This window comes from Taurulus bubalis (assembly GCF_910589615.1).
Source record: "Taurulus bubalis genome assembly, chromosome: 11".
In the NCBI taxonomy this organism is placed as follows: domain Eukaryota; kingdom Metazoa; phylum Chordata; class Actinopteri; order Perciformes; family Cottidae; genus Taurulus; species Taurulus bubalis.
The window spans coordinates 12,680,140-12,705,926 of record NC_136599.1 but is presented as its reverse complement, the minus strand read 5'-3'; the positions used below and the strand labels follow the sequence as shown (position 1 = coordinate 12,705,926).

At 39.4% G+C, this 25,787-nt stretch overlaps 3 protein-coding genes across 4 annotated transcripts in view; all 3 read right to left on the bottom strand.

Moving 5' to 3' along the window:
• Positions 1-302, bottom strand: part of acss2 (acyl-CoA synthetase short chain family member 2) — a 22,559-nt gene extending 22,257 nt beyond the window's left edge. Inside the window, exon 1 of the mRNA XM_079225681.1 lies at positions 1-302. This exon is cut by the window's left edge and continues 47 nt beyond it. Coding sequence (XP_079081807.1) covers positions 1-80 — 80 coding nt within the window. The 5' untranslated portion in view covers positions 81-302.
• A 7,384-nt stretch (positions 303-7,686) lies between these two features.
• Positions 7,687-14,340, bottom strand: LOC306744063 (microtubule-associated protein RP/EB family member 1-like). 2 transcript variants are annotated; one of them, XM_079226634.1, is made up of 7 exons: positions 14,216-14,340; positions 12,347-12,480; positions 11,540-11,685; positions 9,199-9,400; positions 8,978-9,087; positions 8,651-8,803; positions 7,687-7,981 (listed from the first exon to the last, which is right to left on the bottom strand). In XM_079226634.1, exons 2-7 carry the CDS (start codon positions 12,465-12,467, stop codon positions 7,937-7,939), a joined length of 777 nt encoding a protein of 258 aa, XP_079082760.1. In that variant the 5' UTR covers positions 12,468-12,480; positions 14,216-14,340; the 3' UTR covers positions 7,687-7,936. The 2 variants fall into 2 exon arrangements, with proteins under 2 accessions (XP_079082760.1, XP_079082761.1); XM_079226635.1 differs by having other exon boundaries at positions 12,347-12,477; positions 14,216-14,234.
• A 1,190-nt stretch (positions 14,341-15,530) lies between these two features.
• LOC306743989 (DNA (cytosine-5)-methyltransferase 3C-like) lies at positions 15,531-25,355 on the bottom strand (the record flags this gene model as incomplete). The annotated part of the gene is made up of 14 exons (XM_079226548.1): positions 15,531-16,640; positions 17,368-17,495; positions 17,749-17,818; positions 18,177-18,262; positions 18,464-18,612; positions 19,211-19,301; positions 19,545-19,690; positions 21,358-21,442; positions 22,497-22,680; positions 22,782-22,894; positions 23,161-23,240; positions 23,487-23,582; positions 24,032-24,076; positions 25,250-25,355. 14 exons carry the CDS (start codon positions 25,353-25,355, stop codon positions 16,421-16,423), a joined length of 1,599 nt encoding a protein of 532 aa, XP_079082674.1. The 3' UTR covers positions 15,531-16,420.
• Positions 25,356-25,787: the final 432 nt, after the last annotated feature.

Below are 25,787 nucleotides of genomic sequence, written 5' to 3'. Positions count from 1 at the left end.
AAGCTGGGGATGTGAGCCTTCTTCTTCAGCTCCTCAGACCCGTAGAAGACGTCTTCCTTCGGCACTTTATCGGGAATCATGTCTGCAACTCTTTGCCAAGTTATTAATGTTAACTGAGAGACGTTGTAGCAGAACACGCAACCCGACTGTCTTCGTGAGATAGCGATGGATATATCTACTGCTTTCCCCAATAATCAATACTAGCACTGCGGGACGGGAGAGGAGGCTGCAAGGACCCTCTTTCCGCTGCAGAAGCAAGCGATGCAGCTGCAGGGCTTCGCTTTGTGCTAGCTAGCTGCAAAGTTCATTCACACCTTGTTTTGCAGGATTCTTGCTGTTGCCGTTATGTGAAAAGTGTCAGTTCAAAATCCGCGTGTGGACCCAACCCGAGCAGCGACAGTTGTAAAATTAAGTCCGGGTCAGTCTCAGTGCAGCTCCGGGTGGATATTTCCGCTCCTGATAGAGTTAATTCCTTCACGCGCGGGTGGGTGGGTGTCCTGCTAACTGCTAAGCTAACAGGCTAAGCTAGCTCACGCCAACAGAAGAGGAAGACAAGGCGCATCTGTTTCAGCTGTAAAGACGTAATGTGTTTTAATCATTTAATTAAATAACATTGAAAGCTTGCTTTCAGTCAGAATAGTGTGTTTCATGCTGTTTTTGTCCTAGCGGTGACAGTCGCCTGCTGCTGCCTCTTCTTCTTCTTCTTCTGCTGCTGCTGCTGGCGCTTCTTCTTCCTCTTCTTCTTCTTGTTTTGACGAGGAGAACGCTAAACTCTGTATGGCCCGTTTTGGCCCCGAGCAGCAGCCAATCAGAGCTCACGGCGCCCTCACGTACTCCTCGTATACTCCGGACTACCTACAGAGGTAAACGCTACTCCTCGCTGCGTTAAAGTAGGTAGGGTTATTGATAAAGGTTAAATAAATACATTTATAAGTGTTTTCTTTAATATTTCTAAATGTTTTGTGCAGCAAACATATTCCAATTATTCTATTTTTGTATTATTGTTATTATTATTGTTGTTATTTGTTATTTTTTATTAATGTGGAGATGTCCTTCCTAATTTTGCAGTCATGTTATTCAATTATTTAACTGCTTTTGACTGATGGCTATCAAACTAAGTTGCCAATCAATGTTTTTGAGTAATTGATAAATTGACTATTTGTTGCAATCCTAATAATGTGTGTGAATGAGTCAGTGTAAGATAAAGTGTGTTTAAAGGGTGTCGTTGATCTCTGACTGGTGTGTGTGTGTGTCTCCCAAATAATGACAAATTAATAAATACATTACTTTTACATTCAGCTGTTGTCTCGTATCTTTAAATTGCTTATTTATTGATGTTATATATGTTTGTTGTTGTTTCATTTTTGAAGAGCTGGACCTAATAATCTATGTTGCTGTTTGTTCAGTTAAAAATAAATAGAAACAAATATTTAATTAAGTTAATCTACGTCTTAAGAAAACTATGACAGTTGTTCTGGCAGTCTCAGCTCCGCGTTGTCCAACACTGCCCTCCATGGACAAGAGGGTGCACTCGTTTGATTTGAGGCTTAACCAGTGAAGTTTGGTCCGACGAACAGCAGGTGGCGGTAATGTTCAACTTCTGCTGCTGATGACTGCCGACCCCTGTATCGCAGAGCCTTGAGGTACTCACTAATTAAAACAAAAGGTTATAATTCCTCCTTTATGTGACGCTGATCTGTGACTCAAAACTGTGATAAAATCCCAATTATGAGTTTTGTGATCCATTGCACCCCTGATATATATATATATAAAAAAAAAAAAAAATATATATATATATATATATATATATATATATATATATATATATATATATATATATATATATATATATATATATATAACAATATTTTAAATACAAGGCTTTTACCAGAGTATCATTACATACATTGTGGTATTGGTACTTGAGCTTCAGTAAAGGATCTGAGTAAGTTTTGAAACTATGAAAAGCCCCTCTGGTCCGTTCTGATGTTACAGCTCTGGAGCGTTGAGGGTCAAAGGTCAACCTCAGGCCTGGACTGAAGCCTCACGTGTGATTCACAAAGACTGCTTTGTTTTCCTCGTGCTTCAACTTCCATTTGCTGTTTCCTTCATGTGATCACGTTCCACTCGTTTGCTGCATGTTTAGAGGGTACAGTGAAAAAACTATTAAAAAGGGGCTAACAATCAACATAGACATAAATAATATAACATAGCATGAACATTTCTGAGTAGGTATTGACTCAAGTAGAACAACCATACAGAGATGTTCTACCAGTCGGTTGTGGCCAGTGCTCTGTACTTCGCCATTGTCTGCTGGGGGAGCAGCATTGGAGCCGGTGACACCAACAGACTTAACAAACTGGTTAAGAAGGCCGACTCCATCATCGGCTGCAAACGGGAGTTTCTGTAACAGGTGGTGGAGAGGAGGACACTGAAGAAATGACTGTCCATATTGGACAACCCGGACCACCCTCTCCACCACCTACTGCAGGGACAGTGGAGCACTTTCTCCAAAAGACTCATCCAGCTCCGCTGTCACAAAGATACAGGAAAACATTCCTGCCCACGACAATAAGACTTTACGATAAGTCACCTGTGGCCAAAGCTTCTGTAAATTAATTAATCAACATCAATAGCCCTTGCACCGCTTTTGTTGTTTGTTACTCACTGTACATGTTTATGTTTATATACACCTTATACACACTACACTACACATACTTTGCATTTTTGCACTTTCTCTATTGGTTACATTTAATTTCCTAAATGAATACACTCTGCTGTTTTGCTGTACATATTAAGTTTTGCTGTATATATTGAGCATCTTTCATCCGTATTATTTAGATTTTTGTGTCTGTAAACTGATACTCCGACAAACAAATTTCCCCCTTGGTGATAAATAAAGTATCTATCTATCATACATGTCTAATTAACTATTGAATGAATTGCTTCGCGATTTGGTGCAAATGGTCATGTCCACCCAAAGATAAATTGTAATACCTTTGGTGATTCTCTGACTTTTCATCTAGCATGGTCATCATGTCAAAATGTAAATATGTCCAATACTTTAGTATATGAAACAATACCTTTCAAATTTGCTTTAAAAAAAAAAAAAAAAAAAAAAAAAAAAAAAAAAGAGTAAAAAAAGTAAATTAAAAGTAAAAAAACAGTGAACATACTGCTGACATCAACATTTAGATCAAGTTACGCCTCACATGGTACTTTTATACAGCCTAATACCTCTAATCACTATATCTCAGAGGCAAATATTGTACTTTTTACTCCACTAGGTTTTATGACTTGCCTGCTTTAGTTATTTTTCCGATTCCTGTCCAGTGACAGTCATGCATCTCCAGATGTGTTAATGTTGAATGTTTGTGATAAAGTGAAGGATGAAAGGTTCCTTTAAGTGTCGAGAACATTCTCTTAATTCTTAAGCTGAATCAACGTAGTCATGAAACATTCATGTTTGTGACGTGACATGTGTATGAACAATATGTTTATGACACTGTTGATCGAGAAAAAATTAAATGAAGCTTAGAGATTCAATCAGGACAAACAAACAGTCCAGTGTTGACGTGGAAATACCGTTTTTATTGTCTGTATCAAACTTGATAGAAGAAAATTGGGTTTTCGGAGTATAACAAACACATTTAAAGTCCAGCAGAAACAGAGAGGCGAGAGACTCACAGTGTACACGCTTATCAGCTCCGATTGTTGATCGGAAAAAGGTTAGAGGTCACACAAGCACCATCTTCACCTTTAAAGCCATCATTTCACTTTGCTCAGCCATCTTCATAAAACAAAAAACACACGTATGACGGTTAATTACTTCAGCCAAACTGAGGATCAGCAAAGGAAACATGTTGATTTAAACCAGTCATGATTACTTGGGAGATAATAGTTCTGGTAATAATACTCCCCAGAGAGGCCAAAACCTGCCGAGCGTGTCACTGAAAAAACGTCCAAGGAAACTTTTTTGACCAAAGTTTGATGTCAAACACTCAAAATAACACATTTCACTACCATCACTAAACCAAACAGGAGTCAACACACAACTACTTCCAATGACTCATTAGAAAAACCAGACAATTGACAAATACCTCTGACATAATGAAATACCTCATTATGTTACAAATCCCACCCGATAGGTGACTGAAGTGATGACCGTTGTATTAAACACAGACTGTTGGAGGAGGATACATTGGCACTGGGTTCAGCCCAGAGGCCACGATGTAAAAGGAGGAAGTCCGCTCCTCCTTTGACGTTGCATAACAAAAAGCACTTCTTCTCTAAGGCTCGACAACACAACACTTGTCAGAACTGCTCGAAACGCCAGAAAGCAGGCGTTCTGTCAACAGGTTGAAGTGTTCCTGCATTGAGAGGACTCCCAGAAGACAGAGAGAAGGACATGTTAATGTCCTGCAGTGTGCGTTTGTCCTCGGTGTGCTACGATTTGTCTTGGCATTAACTTACCGAACAAACATGAAGGGGCTTCACTACCAGGATACCTAATAATAAGTTTCTAAGTTGGAAGAATTATTAATAAAATAAAATGGATGAAACGATCGATTAAGAAAATCAGCAAATTAATTGACAATGTTCATTAGTTGCAGGAAACCCTACTTAATAAAAGACATAAGCACAAACGTAGTTTTTAAGATAAGAGTACATTTTCTTTTCACAAGCTTTAATGAGGGCAGAGGATCCTGACAGCAAGAAGCGTTTTGGGAAACCCTGCACATGCACCAAAAGGCAATTATTGTGTAGCATCGTCAGCACATTAGATTTGACATTAAAGACTTACTCCGTTTCAGCTTAAATGCATTGTGGAGTTACTTCCATGTTCAGATGAACAGCAGAGGAAAAGGATTTATTTATTCTTAGAACCTCATTTTAAAAATGGTGTCAAACGTATCAAACAATCATAAAAATCATTTAAAATGTGTACAAAACCAGTCTTAGATACTGACGTCCCTCAGGCATCAACAGACACATTGATGTGCATCAGGACTTAACTAAAGCCAGATTAATTTCCATTTTATTTAGTGTCTTTTTTTGTCTTCAGAGATTGAACTGCATGGCTGACGAGAGGACGAATGTGGATAAAACTTGATATGATCATTTTCCTCGGGCATTCTCAAAGCACTGGGTGGCTGCGAGTAAAACAGACCAGTTGTCCTACAGTGTTCACCCAAAAAGAATGAAAAACCTCTCAAATTAAAGCTGAAACTCACACAGACCAAACCATCACTGGTTTGAACCCCTTTGTGCTGCAGTGCAGAGACAAAAAATAAGTTACTGCACCCACATCACCACAAATTAAGGCTAAAAAACAAGAGTATCCATCAAATAATTCTTTGGAGCGTCAAGTAAAAAGCATACATTCTGCAACATCTTTTTTTTAATGATCAAAGTCTTGCGTTTCTTTTAGACGTGGTCTTACTGAAGGCAATTGCCAGAAAGAAAAAAAAACTTCAGGCACCGTCTGATTGTGTGCAACATTCAACCCCGGCAGCGCGTGTTGAATCATGTCGCTGACACACTAAATAACTGCACGGCTGAGTCACTGATGGAGAGTCCCTCCACCAGCTGATACGTTTGTCCGTAGAGGAATCTGCTCAACTCCGCACCCGGATTGATCTTTGATTTCATTCTGCAGAATATATTTAGCAAGTCTGCAGCTGTGATACATTTATAATCACTGGGGTGACACATTTTTTTATTTTTCACCTCAACTTGTGGCCAAAAACAAAACTAATAATTCAACAGAAAGCCTTGATGTGAAACACCATGAATATATATGTATATATATATATTTTTTTTAATTCATGGGTATTCGATGGAAGACGAGCGATCTGCTGCACCCTGACATAGCTCAGCTGTCCAAAATACCTCCAATGTTGTTTATTTTTTAAAACACAATAAAATATGACTAACATTACAAACATTTGCCCAAAACAGCAGACTTACATTAATGCAAAATAAAATGTTATGAAATGTGTTTTTCTTATGAAAAGAAAAATGTGAATAAGGCCATTGATGAAGTTGTGTATTCCAATAACACCTTCGCTGTTAACAGTTTGTGTGGAATCAACATTACCGTGTTGTTTCAAGTTAGGTACAAATATACAGTGGGGGGGAAAAAAAAAAAAAAAAAACTGGTCTCAAATCAGATCCACAATATTAGTGCTAAAATTGGTCATTCGGGGAGTGGAAATGGGACAGAAAGAGGAAACTGACACCTGTCCCAGAAAGGAATATGCTTTCAATGTGGCAACTCATTGATCGCACATTTTCTTCAACCATTTTGGGAAAAACAAAATCCAACATTAGTAATCAGAGCAGAAGTTTTATCACCGCCCCAGTCAGAACCAGTAAGGAGCATATGAGCCACTTTAACAGCTCAGCTGGGCCCAGATCACACAATGGTCGACTATAGTGAACACACACACGCACACTCTGGATCAGGAATTATTCTGATTAACTGGAGCTCAAGTAAGGACCACTGGTATAGTAAAGCAAAAACAAAAACAGTGCATGGACTTAAAAAAACTGATTCTCTAAAAAAGTCAAAACAAATTGCTGTTAATCTTTTTGTTGTTGTACTTTTAACTAAATGTTGATCAGAAGACTGCCATCTCACATCCACACAAAGAGAAAGCCACTTTCCTGGAGTTAATAATCGCATATTTTAGAAGCCTGAATCGTGACGCGAGGGAGGCGGATCTTCTACAAAACAGCAACACTTCTCTATGTCCGCTACAGGTCAAATCTTTCCAACAGAATGATGGTTTAGTGAGCGTGTGGGGGGGAAATAGAAAACAAATGAATAAAGTTGAGATCATGACTGACAGGTGCACAAAATAATGAAAACGGAGATAATGGCAATAACAGTAGCATACATTTACAAAAGCTCTTCTGAAGGCTAATGGGACAAAATCAAGATGTATTCTTGGTAGAAAAAAAACAAGGCCAAGAGAAGACCCGACTGCTGCCTCATCCCACACTAAACCCTGAGCCCTTCAGTGGTGAAGTGTGTGGTCCACAAGTTGCTTTTGCCTCATTTAATTTAGCTTAGAACAGTATTGGCTCCGTCAAACTGTCAAATTATGTATCTGAAAGCCTGCGGGCTCAGTGAAGTTAATTTTTTCTTCACCATTTCAAAACACACAACTCTTTGTTAGTATGACTAAAATTGGAACCAGCGAGCAAAACTACAAAATACGCCTAAGATTTGGTAAAGAATTAAACAAAACTTAAGGTTTTAGATGGAATTGTGTGTGTATTCCTTTTTATATTTTCCTCACTTCTGTGCAAGCATCTTCCTCCAAATGAATACAATTCAGTGTCAACAGCAGAGGCACAAATGGCTGCAGTGCCATCGAACAAACAAACAATTCGGGTTAGTTTGGGACAAAGTGATTGGTGTTCTGACAGCCGGGTCCTTCAGAGGAGGTTCTTTCAAATTGATTTTTAAACACATACAACCACACACATATATATACACACACACACACACACACACACTCACTCACACACACACAAAGAGAGAACATAATTTCACACTCAAGTCCATTACAAAAACCAGACAGGTACTGCACGATCTGGTTTTGGGAAGGATGGGATTACAGGTGAGGGGTGGGAGCCTGAATACTCTCGCAGACTGACGGGCTCGAGGAAGAAGAGGCCGTGACTGAGGCTTTGTTGGTAAAGGATGTTTCCAGGAAAAAGGAGCAGAGCTGTACGGCAGCTGAAGGCTAGAAGAAGAAGTCCGGCAGGTTCAGGAGATGTTAGGTGTTTGGGGTTGGGCGGGGCACAAGTCGAGATCAGGTTTGAAACTGGATATAAAACCAAACTGGCTGTCTTGGCTTGAAGAAGATCTCGAGGTGGGTTTGTATACCAGAGCATCCAAGTGAAAAGTTGCTTGTAGTTTTGATTAAAACTCCTCCGGCTCTTCAGCATCCGGTATCACAAAACCCTCCTAGAGAGAAATAGAAATATGAATAAACAAATATTATAATGTATATATAAAAATAAATAAAGATAGATGAATATTCATTTGTGAAAAAATAAGCAACACAACAGTTAGCTATGCGATATGGCCAGCTGGGCGTCAAACAGGCATTCTGGTACTTTTAGGCACTTCCAGAAGTGCTGAGCGAGCAGGAGAACTCTGTCAATCAAACCACACCGAGGAATGAACATTTTATATTAATGTTTCTTGACTTTGGCTGGAATAGTTGACACTAAACGGGTTTCCAACTCTGATTTCTGAGCAACATATCTGGAGTCTATGACAAAATCGGGTGTTGCAGAAGCACAAAGACAGAATTAATAAAAAGTTAATTTAGAATAGTGCAGAACTTAAGTGACATAATGGGTCGGTAAATAGCAGCAAGTCGGTCAAGTACCACTGAAAACTTTCAGCCTTGTCGAGCGAGCTGCATGCCATTCCTCTGAAGGAATTTACAATGGCATCAGCAGTTGTTAACAGCAAAGCAAATGGTGTCAAATCTAGTGTTGAACTCACTGGTTTATTTTTGAGGATAAAGAGAATAAGGATGGTAACGTTTTATATCCATCGACTTCTTGGCCTTCAGAATTAATCACATCACTGGACTTAAGTTCATAAAAACGCATGACAACTCACGTCTGTGGCGTAGAGGATGTCGATGATTTTCTGCAGCGTGGGGTCGCCCTCTCCTTCCTTCTCCTGGCAAATCAGCTCAATGTTCCGCAGCTTACCGAAATAAAAGTCTCTCTCCTTCTCCATGTCGTGAATGGTAGATTTCAAGATCTCCACCTGTGGAAAAAAGACATTACGTTTTGTTTTTTTACTCATCAGGTGACTTTGTTTACATGTCCTCTTTGAAGACACAAATAAAGCTGATTAGTTTGTTTATTCATTGTAGAAGTAACTCATTATTTCAATAGTGATTGTACATAGCAGATTTATTTCTTAAGCTGTAGTGCTGACCTCATTCATGAGCTCCACCCTCTCCTCATCACGGCCTCCCATCCCTGGCTTCCTTGCACCGACATTAGCCAACTTGGGCGCTACCTTGGCAACAGGTGGTCTCTGAGGCGCTGAAGAGGGATGAAAAAAAAGTCTATGAACAAGAGAACAACTTACAATTACCAGTGTTACTCCATTTGATTTCAAACTGTTTGAATCATAGGACCAACCAGAGCACTGACCTTGACCGAGGGCCTTTTTGGGGGGTTTGGTGAGAGCTGACATGGGAGTGTTGGGTGCGGGCATGGCATCCTGGCCCTGCCTCGCCTCAACTGGGTCGTATTCTTTCCCATCGTAGTTTGCGTCAAAGAACTTCTTAAACCACTGGACAAACTCAAAGTTGTCCTGGAACTTCCCCTTCACCAGTTTGTCAACTGGAATGATCTGGAAGCAAAAACAGAGAATCAGGACCAGGATGTTTTGACAGATGCTACTCTGCTCGCTTCAAGCTGATGGTGTTAAAATTGTATGGAGGAAAAAAATACTTCAATTTCTGTGTCAGTGTATATGTGCCACTGCTGGTATTGTTACATTTTCAGTATCACCGTCAATACAGTTGATTCGTCTTGGTACCAATACCAAAAATCATACCTTTTATTAGATATTGGAACACATTCATCTACAAAACACTTCATTCAAAAGCTGCAATAGCTGATGTTATTGGCAACTTGAGAGCAGTGAAGGGGAACCAGAACAGTAAAGTGGTGGACTTGAGAAATTAACAATGATCTAAACTCACTAAAATGCTCCATAAAGCTGAGGGGAGCTGCAGATTGAGCTGGTCATTCTCTGGAGTTTCAGCACATCAGACAATGGAGCCCTTTCAAACCATCAAGCTTTTTATAAATATATCGACTATCATCATTTTCACAATATAAGCCAACCCTATAATTACAAGGTGCATACATTATAGAAAATCCAAACTATGCAATATTTAAATAGTACTATGGTTTCATCTTGTACTCTACTAAAAATACTTAATACTCACGACTACAGATTAAAAAAAAAAAAAAAAAAAAGGACATCAATCATTACAGAAAAGGATACTTAAGTAGTTCATCCCATAAGTGTCATAAGGGACATCCTTCACTGCGACACTGACTCAGAGGGCTACTTCTAAAATGATGAACAAAGAATGTATGGACTGAAGCAGACTCAAGGCCCAAAAAAAAAAAAAAAAAAAAAAAAAAAAAAAAAAAAAAAAACTGTCTTCAGAACGGGCACACACATTCAAAACAAAGCCGGTCAGGATAGAAGCCACAGTGAGAAGAGAGCAGCAGCAAAAAAATAAAATGTCAGCAGTAAACCCAATCACTCAGCAATGGAAGAATCGCACATCATGAGACAATACACAAAGCATGCACAGGGGCAAAGTCTATGATGCAGCCAAAATGCCAGGGATTATAACCCTGAACAACTATGAATACACTGATGTGCTCAAGCTTCTGGTCCACCGATCTGAGTCAAGACTGCCCAGGCATTTCAAACACAGAAAAGCTCTACAATAATGCCGTCAAACAAATGGATGGCAGGAAGAAAGGAAGTTGTAACATGAATTAATTATGGCAGCTTTGTCAATAGTCCTGCAAGCTGCTGCATGTTCAGTCTGAAAACAAATGGCTAAAATGGATCTGCCCTAAACTGAAATGACTATGTTGTATCAGGTCAATTAAGCCAAGAGTACTTGATTCACGTGGACAAAACAGGTTTTAGAAAATATTGTTGATATTTTCAGTTTGTAGTTCTTTCTGTAAATGGGAGTCTCATTTCTTTTGACTGATGACAATATAGAGTACACAGACACACAGTAAATAGTATCCAAAGAGAACAAAGCGCTCAGGAAAAACAATATGACGCATGACCAGATCAGCAGAGGCAGCTCAGCTGGTTGGGAGGATGAAAGGAGTTTCATACCAGTAAGGGACGACTGATGAAACTGCAGACTTAGTGTTTTTTCCACACCACAGGAAAAAAAGTGTGCAGGTTTCCAATTAATCTAGATCATATGCAAACTAATCCTCAACAATCAGGTGGCATAATTCACGTTCACTCATTTTCAGGGCTACTCTGATGTTGGCTGTAAATAAGTTTGCTGTTCTTAAGATATTATTCATGTGATCCCAACACTTCCTGCAGCTGCTTTTCAGTGGAAGGATATTATTTTTGAAACAGGACCAGAAGATGCAACTTTAGCCAGATTTGGACATTTGTCACAAAAAAGCCACAGTGCACTGGTCAGATCAAGAGGTGCTAGGCAACAGGTGCACATCAAATGGAACTTCACTTAATGGGTTGTCAAAGTAAACAAAACCAGATCCTAAAAACCATGTGTACAGTTCCGGCATCACAGGCTCTTATCGATGTTGCACATGGCATCGACACAGGTTTCAGACTATAAACATTTTGCATACGAGGGCTACATATTATGAAATATGTTAAAAATTATCTTTTTGTCTCAATAGTGTAGTCAACCAACAACGTAGGATGCATACATAATTTTAAAATGTGTGTGACGTTACTTACTTTGTCAACTCCCATCTTTTTGAAGGAAACTTGTAGAAGCTTATAGTTGTGGATGTATTCATGCTCCAGCTTGGCACCAAATTTAACTTTCTTCAGAGGTAAAGAGTTGGGAAACAGCATGTCCATGAACTGGCAATATGCACCACCTTAATTAAAATGATCAACACAAATAATTATATCACAGGTATACTTGATGCACAATATAGTAAAATAAAAAAAATTACCCAGTGTGCGCTGAATATTCAGCGCACACTGGGTCATTCATACACTCACAAAACACGCCTTTAGCACCGTACTTCTGTATTGTTAGTCAGTGAACTAGAGCTCAGAGTTGATTACCTAGCTCACAGGTACATGGGGAATTTACAAAAATGAGACCCCTCTTAAAACTCACTCCATCCCAAATTCCCCCAGCGAAAGCTTGAGTTTCCTCAAATATTGTAGCTAATAAAAGGGGCAAGGCTTATTATGCTCATGTAAATCAGAACATTTATCATATATTTGGTATACAGAATTAGACCCAAGACAGTTCATATAAGCACACTGCGTACCGTTTGCTGCCTGTGAAAAAAAAAAAACTATCTCTGATGAAACAAAGGCTCAACATACGAGAAAATGCTTTATTGGCTTGTGCAATAAAAGCAGAAGCTTCAATGCTTTTCATGTCGTATTGTTAACTTCTCCAGCATCAGCGGCAACTGGCCCTGTGACACTCACCCGGAACAGTTTGAACAATTGTTTGTTAATGAAGCACATCTGAGACACCCACAATAAAACAAATATTTAAAGAAAAAAAAAATTTCTTACCTGAACACAACATTTCTATCTTGGTGAGGTTCATCTGTAGAGATTCATTGATCCAGACCAACATGTCATGACGACTTAAGTTGTCACTGGTCACTGAGGTCGAGTACACGTTCACAGCCATTGTCGGTCACCTGCTGACAGAGAGGGGCCCCACAAAGCAACTGTGGTTATTATTTCAGAAATTATTTGTGAAAAAACAAAAAACTAATTCTCAGATAAACAATGGACTTTAAATAGTAATTAACCCTTTATTTTGCAGCAACACAGGCTGCAAATAACGGTTACTTTCATTAGCAATGAATCTGCAGAGTATTTTCTTGACTAAATATTCACGTCTGTAAAAAGTTGAATATTTCAAAATGTAGTACAAATAACGCAAGTCATAATTTCTCAAAATAATTAGATTTATTGATCACTGGAGATAAAGCTTCCCGAAATTTGGCATCCAAGATGACTTCTCATTTCAGATTTGACTGGTTGGAAACCGTCTGACACAACCCAGGTTTAGGCTTTTTGAAAGAGAAGTGTTGCACTTGAGGTACACCCAAATATGCTGACATCTAGACAATACTTTATTATAACAACAATAAATATATATATATATATATATATATATATATTTATGCTCAGTTACTTCATAACAAAAAAATGTAACTGAGGTTTTTAAGTCATCATGTATGGACTACATCATTACATACATCCCAATAAGATGTCTAGTTGCAGCAGCAACCCTCATCCACAGTCCCTGCTGTGGCTCATTTCCAGGTAAGACCAGTTGTTTCCTCAACAGCTGAAAGTACCAGCTGGGACCTAATAGTAATTTAGCTTCTCTTCAGATGTGGTCAACTATTGTATTTGGACGAATAAAGAATCTGCTCGTGGTAGATGATTGAGAACCAAAAAACACCCAACACTTTCATTCAAAATGTACCGAATGGATTAAAAAGCAGAAGAATTCAGCAACACAGTACAACTAACGTTAAATGGTCTGGGCTAACGTTACCAATCATGTATGAGAGCTAAAACCTAATATCAAGTAGTCAGAAGAATAGTAGTAGAATTACCAAACATTCTCCGCTTCCAGAACTGATATTCTTCCAATACAATTGTGAGGTACTTGTGCTTTTACATTAGTATTTTCATGTTATGCTACTAGCTATCTATCTAAAATGGCATTCAAATTAGCTACATAAACACAATGCATTAGTAATGATAATCCAGTAATATAATACATATGATTCTGAAATGGTCCATTCTGCATATCGAGAACTTATATATATAAAATCATTAATGCACTTCCTCACATTTCGGCTGATAGCAAACCACCGTGATGTGAACGCAACAGGGCCCCAGTGAGGAACCAGTGAGCTCGCGGCAGCTAGCCAACTGACCAGCTAGCTTAGCTCAGTTTAGCTTAGTTAACCAACACACTGGCAGAGTACGTTTAGTTAACTGCTCATACAGACGATTTATTAAATTACACATACATTATTTGCCTTTTTTTAAATTTAGAATTTAGTTATGTTTCTGCCACCGGGTAAACTCGCACACTAACGCTAGCTATTGTGAGCCGGACATTGACACGGTTTCCCCGCCCTGGGCTCACCAAGCAGCCCCGCGAGCTCACGTTAAGCCGGTCACCGTTAGTCACCGTTAGTGCGGTGGCCCTTCAGCTCGGGAGATCGGAGGTTACCGCATCAAACAACAGTTACAGAAGAGGGCTGTGCACACTGGGCGCCTCGCCCGAGCTAGGTTACTCTGTCAAACGGCTACGTCCCTGCTCGTCACAAGCTAGCACCTCTGCTAACAGAGCTTAGCCGCCGTTTCACCGGCTAATATCGGTGAAGACATTGTTTCAGTTACACCTACCGGGAGTGGGTCGGCTTTCTCAGATCTTGGACACGATGATTTTGTTATTTTTCTCGGCTGTAAGTCTGTGTCATAAAGATGTCTGCCGTTATCTGTAATTGTTTCGATGTCACAGCTACTTCTGCTTCTTCTTGGCAGCTCACGTTCTCTCTACCGGCAGCGGAAGAACCGATTTATTGACGTCAGGACGGAACCGGGTAACCAGAGGGTAACGCCTAAACGTAACGACGCCGTGACGTGGTGTTGCGTAGAGGAGAAGATTGTTTTCTTCTTTTTGCTGTTCTCATATGTTTAATTGAACATTTTTTAAATATTGTAATTATAACGTACATCTTCAGTGAATGTAGTGCAATATAGTTAAAAATAGATTTAAAAAATGATTTAAGTATTTATTGTACTACATTCATTGAATACGTATGTCATAACCAAAATGAAACTAAACTGAATGAAATACATTTGGCATTGCAGGCAGTTTACACTTATACCATTCAATTTCAAAACCATAGTTACGCTGTATCTCAAAAGGTATTGCAAATATTTAATGGGTATATTGCTGGCACCATAATAGGCTCTGACCAAAAGATATATTGTGCATGTTGGGCCGAACTGCATATGTGACATTAGATATCTACATTATGTAAAAGGAACCTTACTTAAAGATGGACATCTTGATAAAAGGCTGAAAATAATTGATGCAATATGTAAATCCAAACATCAATTATTTTATTCATTTAATTTTTCCCTTATTGTATTTCGCTCAAGCATTTTTTCTTCTTTGCCTCCCTCGAGAAGTACATAGATACATTATGTCGCTTTCTTCATAGCAATCTCAATCATAGAAAAAAATTACAATGTAAAGTAGTTCATCCTTAAACTACAGCACAACCAAACCGTTTAGCCCTGTAGCCAAAGCTAAAAGTAAAAAGTGAACAATGAAGCCGTCCCTATAATTTTGTTTAATAGACATTTTCATTTTATTTGTCTCTTTAAAAGTCTTCAGTAAAAAATTAAACAAATCTCAACTTGATTCACACATTTTCATTTACACATTCACTTGTCTAAATACACAGTGTGTCCCTCAAACATATAAAAAACAGTATCTAGTACAGTACAGAGACGATAGGATGGACCCTTACAGATTGAACATTCACACCTTTATACCTGTGAAGCCATCCTCCCAATCTTATGTGCAAAAATACTCAACAGCCCACTTACTTCTTCACCGGAAACACTTCCCAAAAACCCACATTCATGATACAATTTTCAATAAAAATAGATCTCAGCACTCTATACAATGAACAGTAAATTGGGCCTCAGTGGTCGAAGATCACAAACACAAACAAAAAAGTATACAACTTAATATAATTGATATCAATTCAGTTATTTGTAAGTTTTGAACAATAATAGCAGGCAGCAGCTAACTGTAACGATCAGTGTGGCTTTGTTATTTCATTAGCGCCACAGCAGCATAAAGACTTTTCCGTCCATCAGTTTTGTAAGTGTAAAAGTGGCAATGCGGACACACAGTCTGAACTGTGGGTGACACCCTATAATGTACCAACCGCCATATACCGTAGATAATACACTGACCATGGGTAAGTACCTCATACAAATCCACTTAGAAAATGATCCCTTCAATCGGATTAAAAATGTATACACAGTTCTGCTTATCTTCAACAAACTCAGCTCTCAGTTCAACATGATTCACTCTTTTAAATGATTCATTTATAAATAAAATGTAGAGGCAGTGTATGGCAGACTAAAAATATCTCCCTTTTAGCCAACATGTAAACATTATTTACTATTTGTTATAAAACGCTGAAGTGTTTATACCATGTGGAAGCATGTATAACCTGAAGATATGTGATGAATACTCATGGTAAATACTGACAACACAAACAGTTAGGACACATTGTCAGTGTCTCAAGTAGGTGGTGAGGTTCGGGAGAAAAATTGACAGTGTTAAGGCAAGAGCTGGAGGGAGCGTGATCATTGGAAGCCAAAGTGACTGTTGGCTTTGCACACAAACTGGATGTGTGACTCGATGCAAGGAATCCAAGTGTTCAGCCATTTGTCCCGGTGACATTGATCCACAAAAGCCTGTCTGTTAGCTCAAAGTAGTAGAAAGAATGCATAGTTCATTAATGCTGCACTGACTTCTTATATAATAAAAAAATCCTCCTCCTCCTACAAAACATTACTCAACTATCTCAGATGCTGCCGTTCTGAAGATGCAAAGGGGGCCAGAGAGGGTGTGGAGTTGGAGGTGGTCAAATGATGCAGCTCCTCACAGGCAAAATAGTCCTTCAGGGGAGCAAAGAGGTGACGGATGACCGGCACGCTCCAGGCCTTTCCCAGCACCTTCTGCCTCTGCTGCCGGTTCATGTTTCTCACGTCGGTATAATGTTTGGGGAAACCAAATATGCTGGTGAAAAAGAAGGCATACAGTACTCGTTAGCTGAAGTCTCAGGTTGTTAAACGGTTATGTTCCATCCTCTGCACGGCTTCAAACCACGGCGTCATTCCACACCTGGAGAGTTTCAGAAGCGGAGCATTTTGCGTGCGCTATTTTAAAATGTAGTTAATTTGGTAATTTTTCCTGGTTATTTGTGCTCCTACTAGTAGGCTATGTAGTTAAATAGTTTCTGTCTGTGTCTGTTTTAATAGTGTTTAGGGTTATTTCCTACTTTGTTGTGCTGTAGTCTACAGACAAAATTAATACCGTTTAAAGTTAAATTATGAACCACATGGATCAAAGATGTGTGGCTGCAGTGATCAGGAGTCTGCAAAGGTGTTTATTTGGAAAAGTTATCAGATGCTCTAACTGTTCCACTTCCTGCCTTCAATCTGTTCTGCGCAACTTCCTGCGTCTGTCTATTTTTGACAGTCCATTTGAGCACATCTTAAAAGTCAAGCAAAACTTCCAAATATGTTTGCTGGTTTTCTGCTTCTTTTACTACGATAAACAGAATATCAAACTCTAGGACATTGTTGTCTGATGTTTTACAGACCAAAATAAAATTACCAACCGTTCAGCAGCAATAACGACTGTTGGAGATAGCGCAGTTTTTCCATCCTGGTCAGTAGGACCATGAACCACCATGTGCATACCAGCCACCCACCCACACAAATAACTATTATGATGCCTCTACCTTTCTAGCTCAGTGATCCAGAGGTTGTCCTCTTTGCCATTCTTCTGGAGGACAGGCAGAACAGGAGCGCCACCTTTGACCTGCTTCAGAGAGTTTGGATTGGTGGTGATCGTCCTCACCTTAGTGACCTGGAACAAAAACAACATAAAGGGAATAATTATCAATACCACAACATGAATACCTTCAATGTTCAGGACACATTTCTGCAAGACGACGCCCAAAGATCACAGACAGCGAGGAAGTGCGAGTTTAGCCCGTTTTTACATACAGGGAATTGGCTTTGATATGTCAGTATCTAATAATACAAAACACATTAAGTACTTAAAATAGAGGGACTGAAGTTAAGTGAATAAAATTAAATCCGCAGGTTCAGTCACTGACCCTGGCTTCTCTACCGATCTCTAAACAGTCCTGGAGATTCAGCTTGTCGTTCTTGGACGCTGTAATGGGCCTGATGGGAAATAAGCAGCAAACCAGCAAGCAAATATTATTTTCTACCAAAAACAAAAGTAACTAAATCCTTTACGAGATAAAAAACAAGAAATATGGAAATAAAAAAAGAGAGAAGAACATATAGAAAAGCAAGAATGCATTACTACTGCTAGTCTTACAGACTGACAGATAGAGTACTTTATTAATCCTAGTGGGAAATTATACTCTTAAAGCAGTTAAAAAAAGACAAAGATAATGAGCAAAAACTATACAATACTCTTTACAATAACATATAACTCCAGTCAAACACACTTTGAAACCATTACTTTACAGTAATTGAATCCATATAATTCATGGTTCTGAATTGAACGTCTCACCTGCTCATCCCTGGGATGTTTCCCCAGAAGCAACGCGCTCTGTGAGCAGGGCTGACTTCGACTGCATTTACCAGCACAGGGTTACACTGTTGAATAATCAGATACAAGCCACAGTCATTCTCACTGAGTGTAAAACATGTTAAATCGAGAAAAACAGCAGTGCACTGATTAAGGAAAGAATGAATGAAGAGGTGGGAAGAAAATAGGGGAGGATGGAAGAAGAAGAGGAGAGCGCTTAAGAAATAAAAGGATCCACTGGACACCAAACACAACTGGACGGGTCGAACCTCGAGGAAGCGGCATATGTTGACTTTGTCATGCCTGTTCATGAAGACAACGTTCTCAAACAGCCAGAAGAACGGCCTGGGGTCTTCCTCTTTGGGCTTCAGCAGCTGAAGGATGCGGTAGTAATCAAAGAACAGCCTGCCAGTGCCCTCTGTTGGAGAGAGAAGGGGAATTACAGCGGAAGAATAATGGATATAATAGTATCATCTGCATAACAATAGTGATTACATTGGAATTCATCAAAATCATAAATAGTTTTTTGCCAAGTAGGTTTTTACATACAGGGAATTGACTTTGATATGTCAGTATCTGTTTTTAATCTATCAAATTATTTTTCCAAATCATTATATTATAATAGTATTACCTCTTCTGGTTGAATATCTCTTTGTTGTTTAGTTTTTTCATTTTTTCTGTGATTTAAGTGATATTATTGTAAATTGAGGGTTGCCTCTGAAGTATAAATAAAGATTGAACGCATAATTAACAAAGTAAGAGAAACTACAAAACATGTATTGCAAAGATCAAAGTAATGAGTATACAAATTTAAATTAAGAGTACAAAAGTATGAAATATATCGGTTTTAAAGTAATAGAATTGTGGAAAATTATAAGTTCCAAGAGCCCAAAATTCACACTTTGAACTACAGTTCAAGAAATATGTGGAAGTAGCACTGACAGTTTGACATTGTAATTCTTAATTTTGAAAATCAATGTATTGAAAGCTGACATGCATACAACAAAGTTACGCACCATAAATGCCTTTTCTGATTGGGTTGACGATAGAGAGGTCGTTACAGGGGCTGCCACCGATCAGCAAATCAAACGGACCCCACTGATCGAGCTGTAATATCAAAGAGGAACAAGGCGCTGGATTAATTCATTATTGAGCCAACTGTCATTTCAGCTTTGTCAGCTATAAATGACTCAAAACAACAAAATTAGATTTTCAAATAAAAGTTAAAATTCAAATGGGTCAGATATTATTGTCAGCTAATCGCACAATTTCAGAGAATATGGTAGGAAGGAGGACGAACATAAACATTGTCAACTTGTCAGGATGTGAACATACGGAAAGAGAACATACATGTTTCTGGGTGATGAACCGGGCGTCACCAATGTGGTGGATCTTCTCATCGTGGTTGATGACTGCCACAGCAAGCGAATCTTCGCAGATCTCCGAGGCAACATATTTCTCTACTTTGAAGCCGAGATCCTTCAGCACCAGGTAGCCTGAAAATAATAAATACAGACACACATATATATTTATAATACGGGTAAATTAAATCAAGCATTCTGATTGGTTGAGACTGAGTCACGTGGTGTACTTTCATTCAGCCATAAAGTACTGTACAGCCTGTTTACATTTAGAACGTTCCATACCAGTGCGCACCTAAAATAACAGGTAGATTTAAATTGTGCGACCGTTAGTTGTCATTTCAAGCTTGACAGTTACCAAACATGTTTCGTGTAAACTTTGATATTTTGGGGGGTTATGACTTTTGATGACAATGTCAGCGGTGAATAATGTATTTATGTTCCCTGTTCCTGCTGTACAGTCAAACGTTGATATGGCTCACAATCAGAAGAGCAGAGCAGATAACGCTCTGAGAGCAGACTAGTTAGCGAGGAGCGAGTGCATAAAAACGGAAACTAAGATGAGGAATGAAAAGGGTTTGATCACAAAATCGTGATAATTTCCAGTGAGAGATAATTGCGTCGGTAATTTCCCGACACGAGGCAAGTTCTCTAAACATCATGGAGGAGAAAGATGACGGAAAAAAGACGGACAGAAGCAGCGAGAGCACTTCTTTACATCGGTGGCTGAGTGTCATCCTCCACCCTGCTTTCAACCGGCCTTGTCAGGATTTATTGACGAGACAGTCAGTTTTATAGTCCTGTATGTGCGTCCCGTATGTGTATAGCAGCAATACGGGACTATTTTCTCTGTCGCTGAAATGCAATGCACAATGTTTGGTGGCTACAACTATTTTGTGCTGAAAGGGAGCTTACTATTACTATATATTTTATTTTGACCATATTATGTCATATTGTTATACCACTTTACTTTAAGAAGACGGCACTGTTGGTCTAAGATAAAAACTGGAGGATACACTTTTTTCCTACACGTAGATCATAAACCTTGAATACAAACAGGAGCCCGGCCACCCTACGGAGGAAACTCATTTTGGCCACTTCTTTTTTAATTAAAATGCAAGTTGGATAAAATCTCCACTTGTCCTCTCCATATATGTAGTTAGGTGTCGGTAGGTAGAACTGCCAGTGCCGCTGACTTGCCGCTCTCCTGGCACCTTGACGCCTCCCGCCACGGACTCACCACTGCCAGTAATCGCACTCGCTGTCTCTCCCAACAATGTTCGCTAACGTGTTAGCAAGCTGACTAGCTTGCTATTAAAAAACAAGTTTGAGGGAAATGAAGCCGCTGTAGACATCTTAACGCTGATTGGCCAAGACTCGACACATCAAAGATCTTCTATTTGCGAAGATCACAACATCAGTGTTTCTCCGTGTCTCACTCCAATCTCAGAAACGCTGGGCGGCCAGTTAACACCCCTCCCACCCCCCCCCAAAAAAACTAAAACTCTTCGGATCTACACGATTCACGTGGATGACATATTTTCATTTAAAAACGGCGATTTTCACCGAAAGGCCCTCTGCTGCGCGTCGGGCGTAACAACACCCTTGAACAGTACATGATTGACGATACAGTACTGCCTCTCGTACCTTATTGCTTAAATATATATATATATGCTGTAATAGGACGTTCGACAAATGTTCAGCTAAAACGGCACACTGCTATGTCACTCACGGCCCAGCTAAGATAATGAGAAAAAACAGAATTTGTAATAGTTTGCAATTTAGACAGTCTCAGTACTCACCAGTTGCTATGCCATCAAACAGTGCGAGAACTCGGACTGGTCTGCGCAGGTTTGCAGGGATGGATGGGTAAACACGGTGAGGCTCCTATAAAGTAAAAAAAAAAAAAAGGAAAACCTGTATTTTTAGAAGGAAACACAATTCCATATGACTTAAATTTTGACTAACATTTTTTTATCCAGGGCTCAGATAAAAAAAAAGTGTTCTACACTTTGCAATAATGCATCAATCTGGTGCACTCTCAGAGCAAATTAAGAGGCTAGATCTATGATCTATGGCGGGAGCCGCGAGGCACCTTCACCGTGGCTCTTTCCAAGGCGACCTAAAGCCGGTCTTGGTACCACCACGACGGAGGATATGTGTACGGCGAGAGATCCTAGGAAGGGATCCTCCCACACCGAGCATCCATTCCTGACCCGACAAGTTGAATCCACCGGGCTGACTGTTTGGACCAGCGCTCCCCAACCTTTTTTACACGACGGACCGGTTTTGTGTAAGACAATATTTTCACGGACCGGCCTTCACGGCGTGGGCAATAAATATGACGTAATAAAATGATATGATCGAAGACAATTTAGAGTGCATACAAATACAACTCACCATTACGCCGAATTAATGGGAGCCCTGAGCTTGTTTCTCTGCAACACGCCGGTCCAATCTCGGGGTGATGGGAGACAATAACACCCGACGTGTGTTCTTTATGTCCAGTCTACTCCTAACTTAAACCCTGCTTCACAAAGACAGGAAGTTGGAAATGGACGCAGGTTTTCACTGCTTTGTTGGCAATCTCAGGATATTCTTCCTTGATTTTAATCCAGAACACCGGCAGAGTTGAAACTGACTTTTAAGTTTCATTTTTGGGGTAACGTATCACATAACCTCCTGACATGTGTCAAGAGGTTAAGTCTGAGGTTAGGCACAGATGGATGTATCCGGTCATTTTTCAAAATAAAGGATATTTCCGACCTTGAATTTTTTTTTTTCATTCTTTCTGTGCAGCCCGGTACCAAGGGACCGGTAACGGGCCGCGGCCCGGTGGTTGGGGAACGCTGGTTTTGGACCACTGAGAAGACACTATGTCTGTGCTGAAACAATATAGGGTGCAGCCTTAGTTTTCAAAGTTAAAATGTAGATCACTCACAAACTCCATGGCACTGTTGTTGGCGAATAACTCCTGAACGCGAACGCTCCAGTCCTCTCTGGGAATCAGGGCCCTGTGGGGTCGATGAGGCTGACACAAGTAGCAGATCCACGGGTCCAGAAGCTTCAATGAATCAAACGTCCCCGGACCAACAAGGACGCTCAGACAGTCTGTGCAGTACGATCTGCAAATTGAGAAGAGAATGAGGTAGAAAAACAATTAAACAAAAGTAAAAAAAACTGGGCTCTCAAGCAAGATTGAATCATAGAGGAAAAGATGAACAACCTGCAGCAGCTATCATTGCCACACATTATGACCTCCAGGCCATAGCAGCAGATGGTACAATAGGATTGATATCCATCTTCATCATAACGATACAGAGTTTCTGTTAAGTTGTCCTACGGGGACAAAAACAGCATCACAGCCAGGGGTTAGGGAAAGTTCAACAGACTTATGTCACAGGAGGAAATACAGTGGCTGCGAAACATTTTTTTTATTATTGATTAATCCAGCAATATTTTTTTTAGATTAGTTGATTTATCTAACAACTAATTTATAGATTTCTCTCCTGACAGTGTTAGGTAACTTAATGCCACAGTACACTGAGGAACACGTACTATTAGTAACTGTGCTGTAAGGTAAAGAGAAGCTAATGATTGCTTACTTTACAGTTGGAGCAGAGGCTGCCTTTAAACAGAGGGTGAAAGATGTCAATGTCTTCGGTTCCACAACACAAACAGAAGCCTACCAACAAAATACAAACACAGATACCAATGAGTGACTAAGGAAGTGAAATTATCCATACAGATGCATAGTAGTGTAGTTACATAAAACGGCAAAAAAGGGAAATACTTAAAGCTACTAAAAGGAACTGTCAGTTTGTGTTCATTTCAGCAGTCCCTGTGGACAAAAGTAGTGTTTCCAATCACCAAATTCCCGTCAGATAACCTCTCATTTTACTGCACCCTGGTCTGACAGTCTGCTCTGTACAATCCTGGTTCTGGTTCTCCCGAGCCACCCTTCTCGCCAGCTGGCCCAGCAGCATGGCGAAGCTGGTGGCTGCCGGAAGCCCCACTGGCGTCTGAGCTGCCGGAGTTTCTGGTAAACCTGCATGACTGAATCTAATTTTCCTGCTAAATCCAACCTGGGTGCACCGATAACAAGCGTCAAGGAATAATTATATAGAAATAGCCAATCTTCTTGCTGATGGTTTTGTTTACTTATGTAGGTCATATAGCAGCATCAGTATTACATTGAGACTGCCAAGTTCCTCACAGTAACTTTTTGAGCTTGGTTAGAGATTAACTGGCAGATTAGCAATTCTTACAATACTGTGCACATGTAAACAGGACCACTAATCAATTGACTCATCATTTCAACCCTAAATTAATTAATTAAATATATATATATATATATATATATATATATATATATATATATATATATATATATATATATATATATATATATATATATATATATATATATATATATATATAGATAGATACACACACACAATATGCCGAGACACTCACCTTCGATGTCCAGCTTCATGTTCATGATTCTACAGATGACATCCTCTGCAAGGAAAGAAAACAATAACTGAGTACTTAAATACATTGAGCTGCATTTAAAGGCAGGAGGCATTCTTTAGAAATGTAACTTTATCATTTGTTAATTATTTCTAACTTGACTTTGTGTGAATTTTTAGAACATTTTACTTTCCACAAATTCCAAGGGAACAGTCAAATCTAGCTTGTTGCCCCTCTGATTAGTGTTCTCCTGGTTTGGTCTGTTTTGGTATTGGGTATGATGTGGGGCCATATTCTTCCCATTTTGTAAATAATATATTTAATGGTCATGTGACACCTGTATTGCAAACAGGTGGACTTTATTCAACTAAGTGTGACTTCTGAAGGTAATTGGTAGCATTAGATCTTATTTAGAAGCTTCAGAGGAAAGGGGGTTAATACACACCACTTGTTAGTTTTTCAGATTTTTTTCATTTCACTTTACCAATGAGTATTTTGTGAAGGTCTATTAAATACAATCCTAATTTTTATTCCAGGTTACAATGCAAAAAAGGAATATGTAATAGGCCAATAAGAGTGAATACTGTTAAAAAAGGCACTGTAGGCATATATAAATAACACAATTCAGTTTAATCTGTCTAAGCAACATTTTGTCGTTTTACCTCGTCGTTAAACAGCCCTTTACAACTTTGTTTTTTTAAAGGGTTAGTTTTAAGTCACACTGTAACACTAACTAACTACCTGATTGAAGCCACAGTAGACCATCAACCACCCGTGTTCTGCAAGATAAAATTACTGTTCTTGTCAAAAGAGTCTTGTTGCTTTGAAGAGAGCATTAATAGCTTCAGTTTCCCGTCACAAGCGCTGTCTGATGGCAAGGTAAACCTGTGAAAATATTCTAAAGATAGTGCACATGACATGGCACACAGTTTTTAAAATACATTTTGCTGCCCTCGTCAACAGAAGTACATTGCTTTGTTCCAGTGCTGGTACTCCTGTTGGTTTGTCCAAACTGTGGGAGTACAGACGGTCATACACGGACTACTAAATAAGTACCGTATACAGCCCCAACTAAAAAAAATCCAAACAATCCCTTTAAGAAAGAACTTTCCACACAAATAATGCCCATCTAGTCCATTTTGTACATTTGCACATCGTGTCAACAATCTAGTGATTTAAAGCGTTTTCAGTCAGTCAACAGACGTAAAATATTTTTGGTACCTCTGAGTTTCTGGTCCGGCTGGGTGTAAGCGATGGTCACCTGGTTGACCTTTTTGTAAGATTTGGTGATGGTCCTCTTCTTGTTTGGCAAATAGTCTGGCGACATGTCATGATCAGATCCATCAAACGGACTGCTTTTCTTCTTCTGAGCCTTCCCTCCCTTACCCTTCCCATTCGACCATTGTCCACTCCAGTCCTCTCTCGCTTGCTCACACCCTCCCTTCAACGCTTTTTTCGATGATGCCGATTCTCCTCTGGATTCCTTCTCTTTCATGACTTCTTTAGTGCTTTTTTCCGCAGAATCAATTCCTTCCTTCCGTGCAATTTTTCCACCTCCACCCATGTGAGACAACTTCTCTGTGGAGTTGCATGAAGGTGTGCTAATGGAGGGTGGTGCGGTAGTAATCAAAGAACAGCCTGCCAGTGCCCTCTGTTGGAGAGAGAAGGGAATTACAGCGGAAGAATAATGAATAATAGTAGCATCTGCATAACAATAGTGATTACATTAGAATTCATCAGAATCATAAATAGTTTTTTA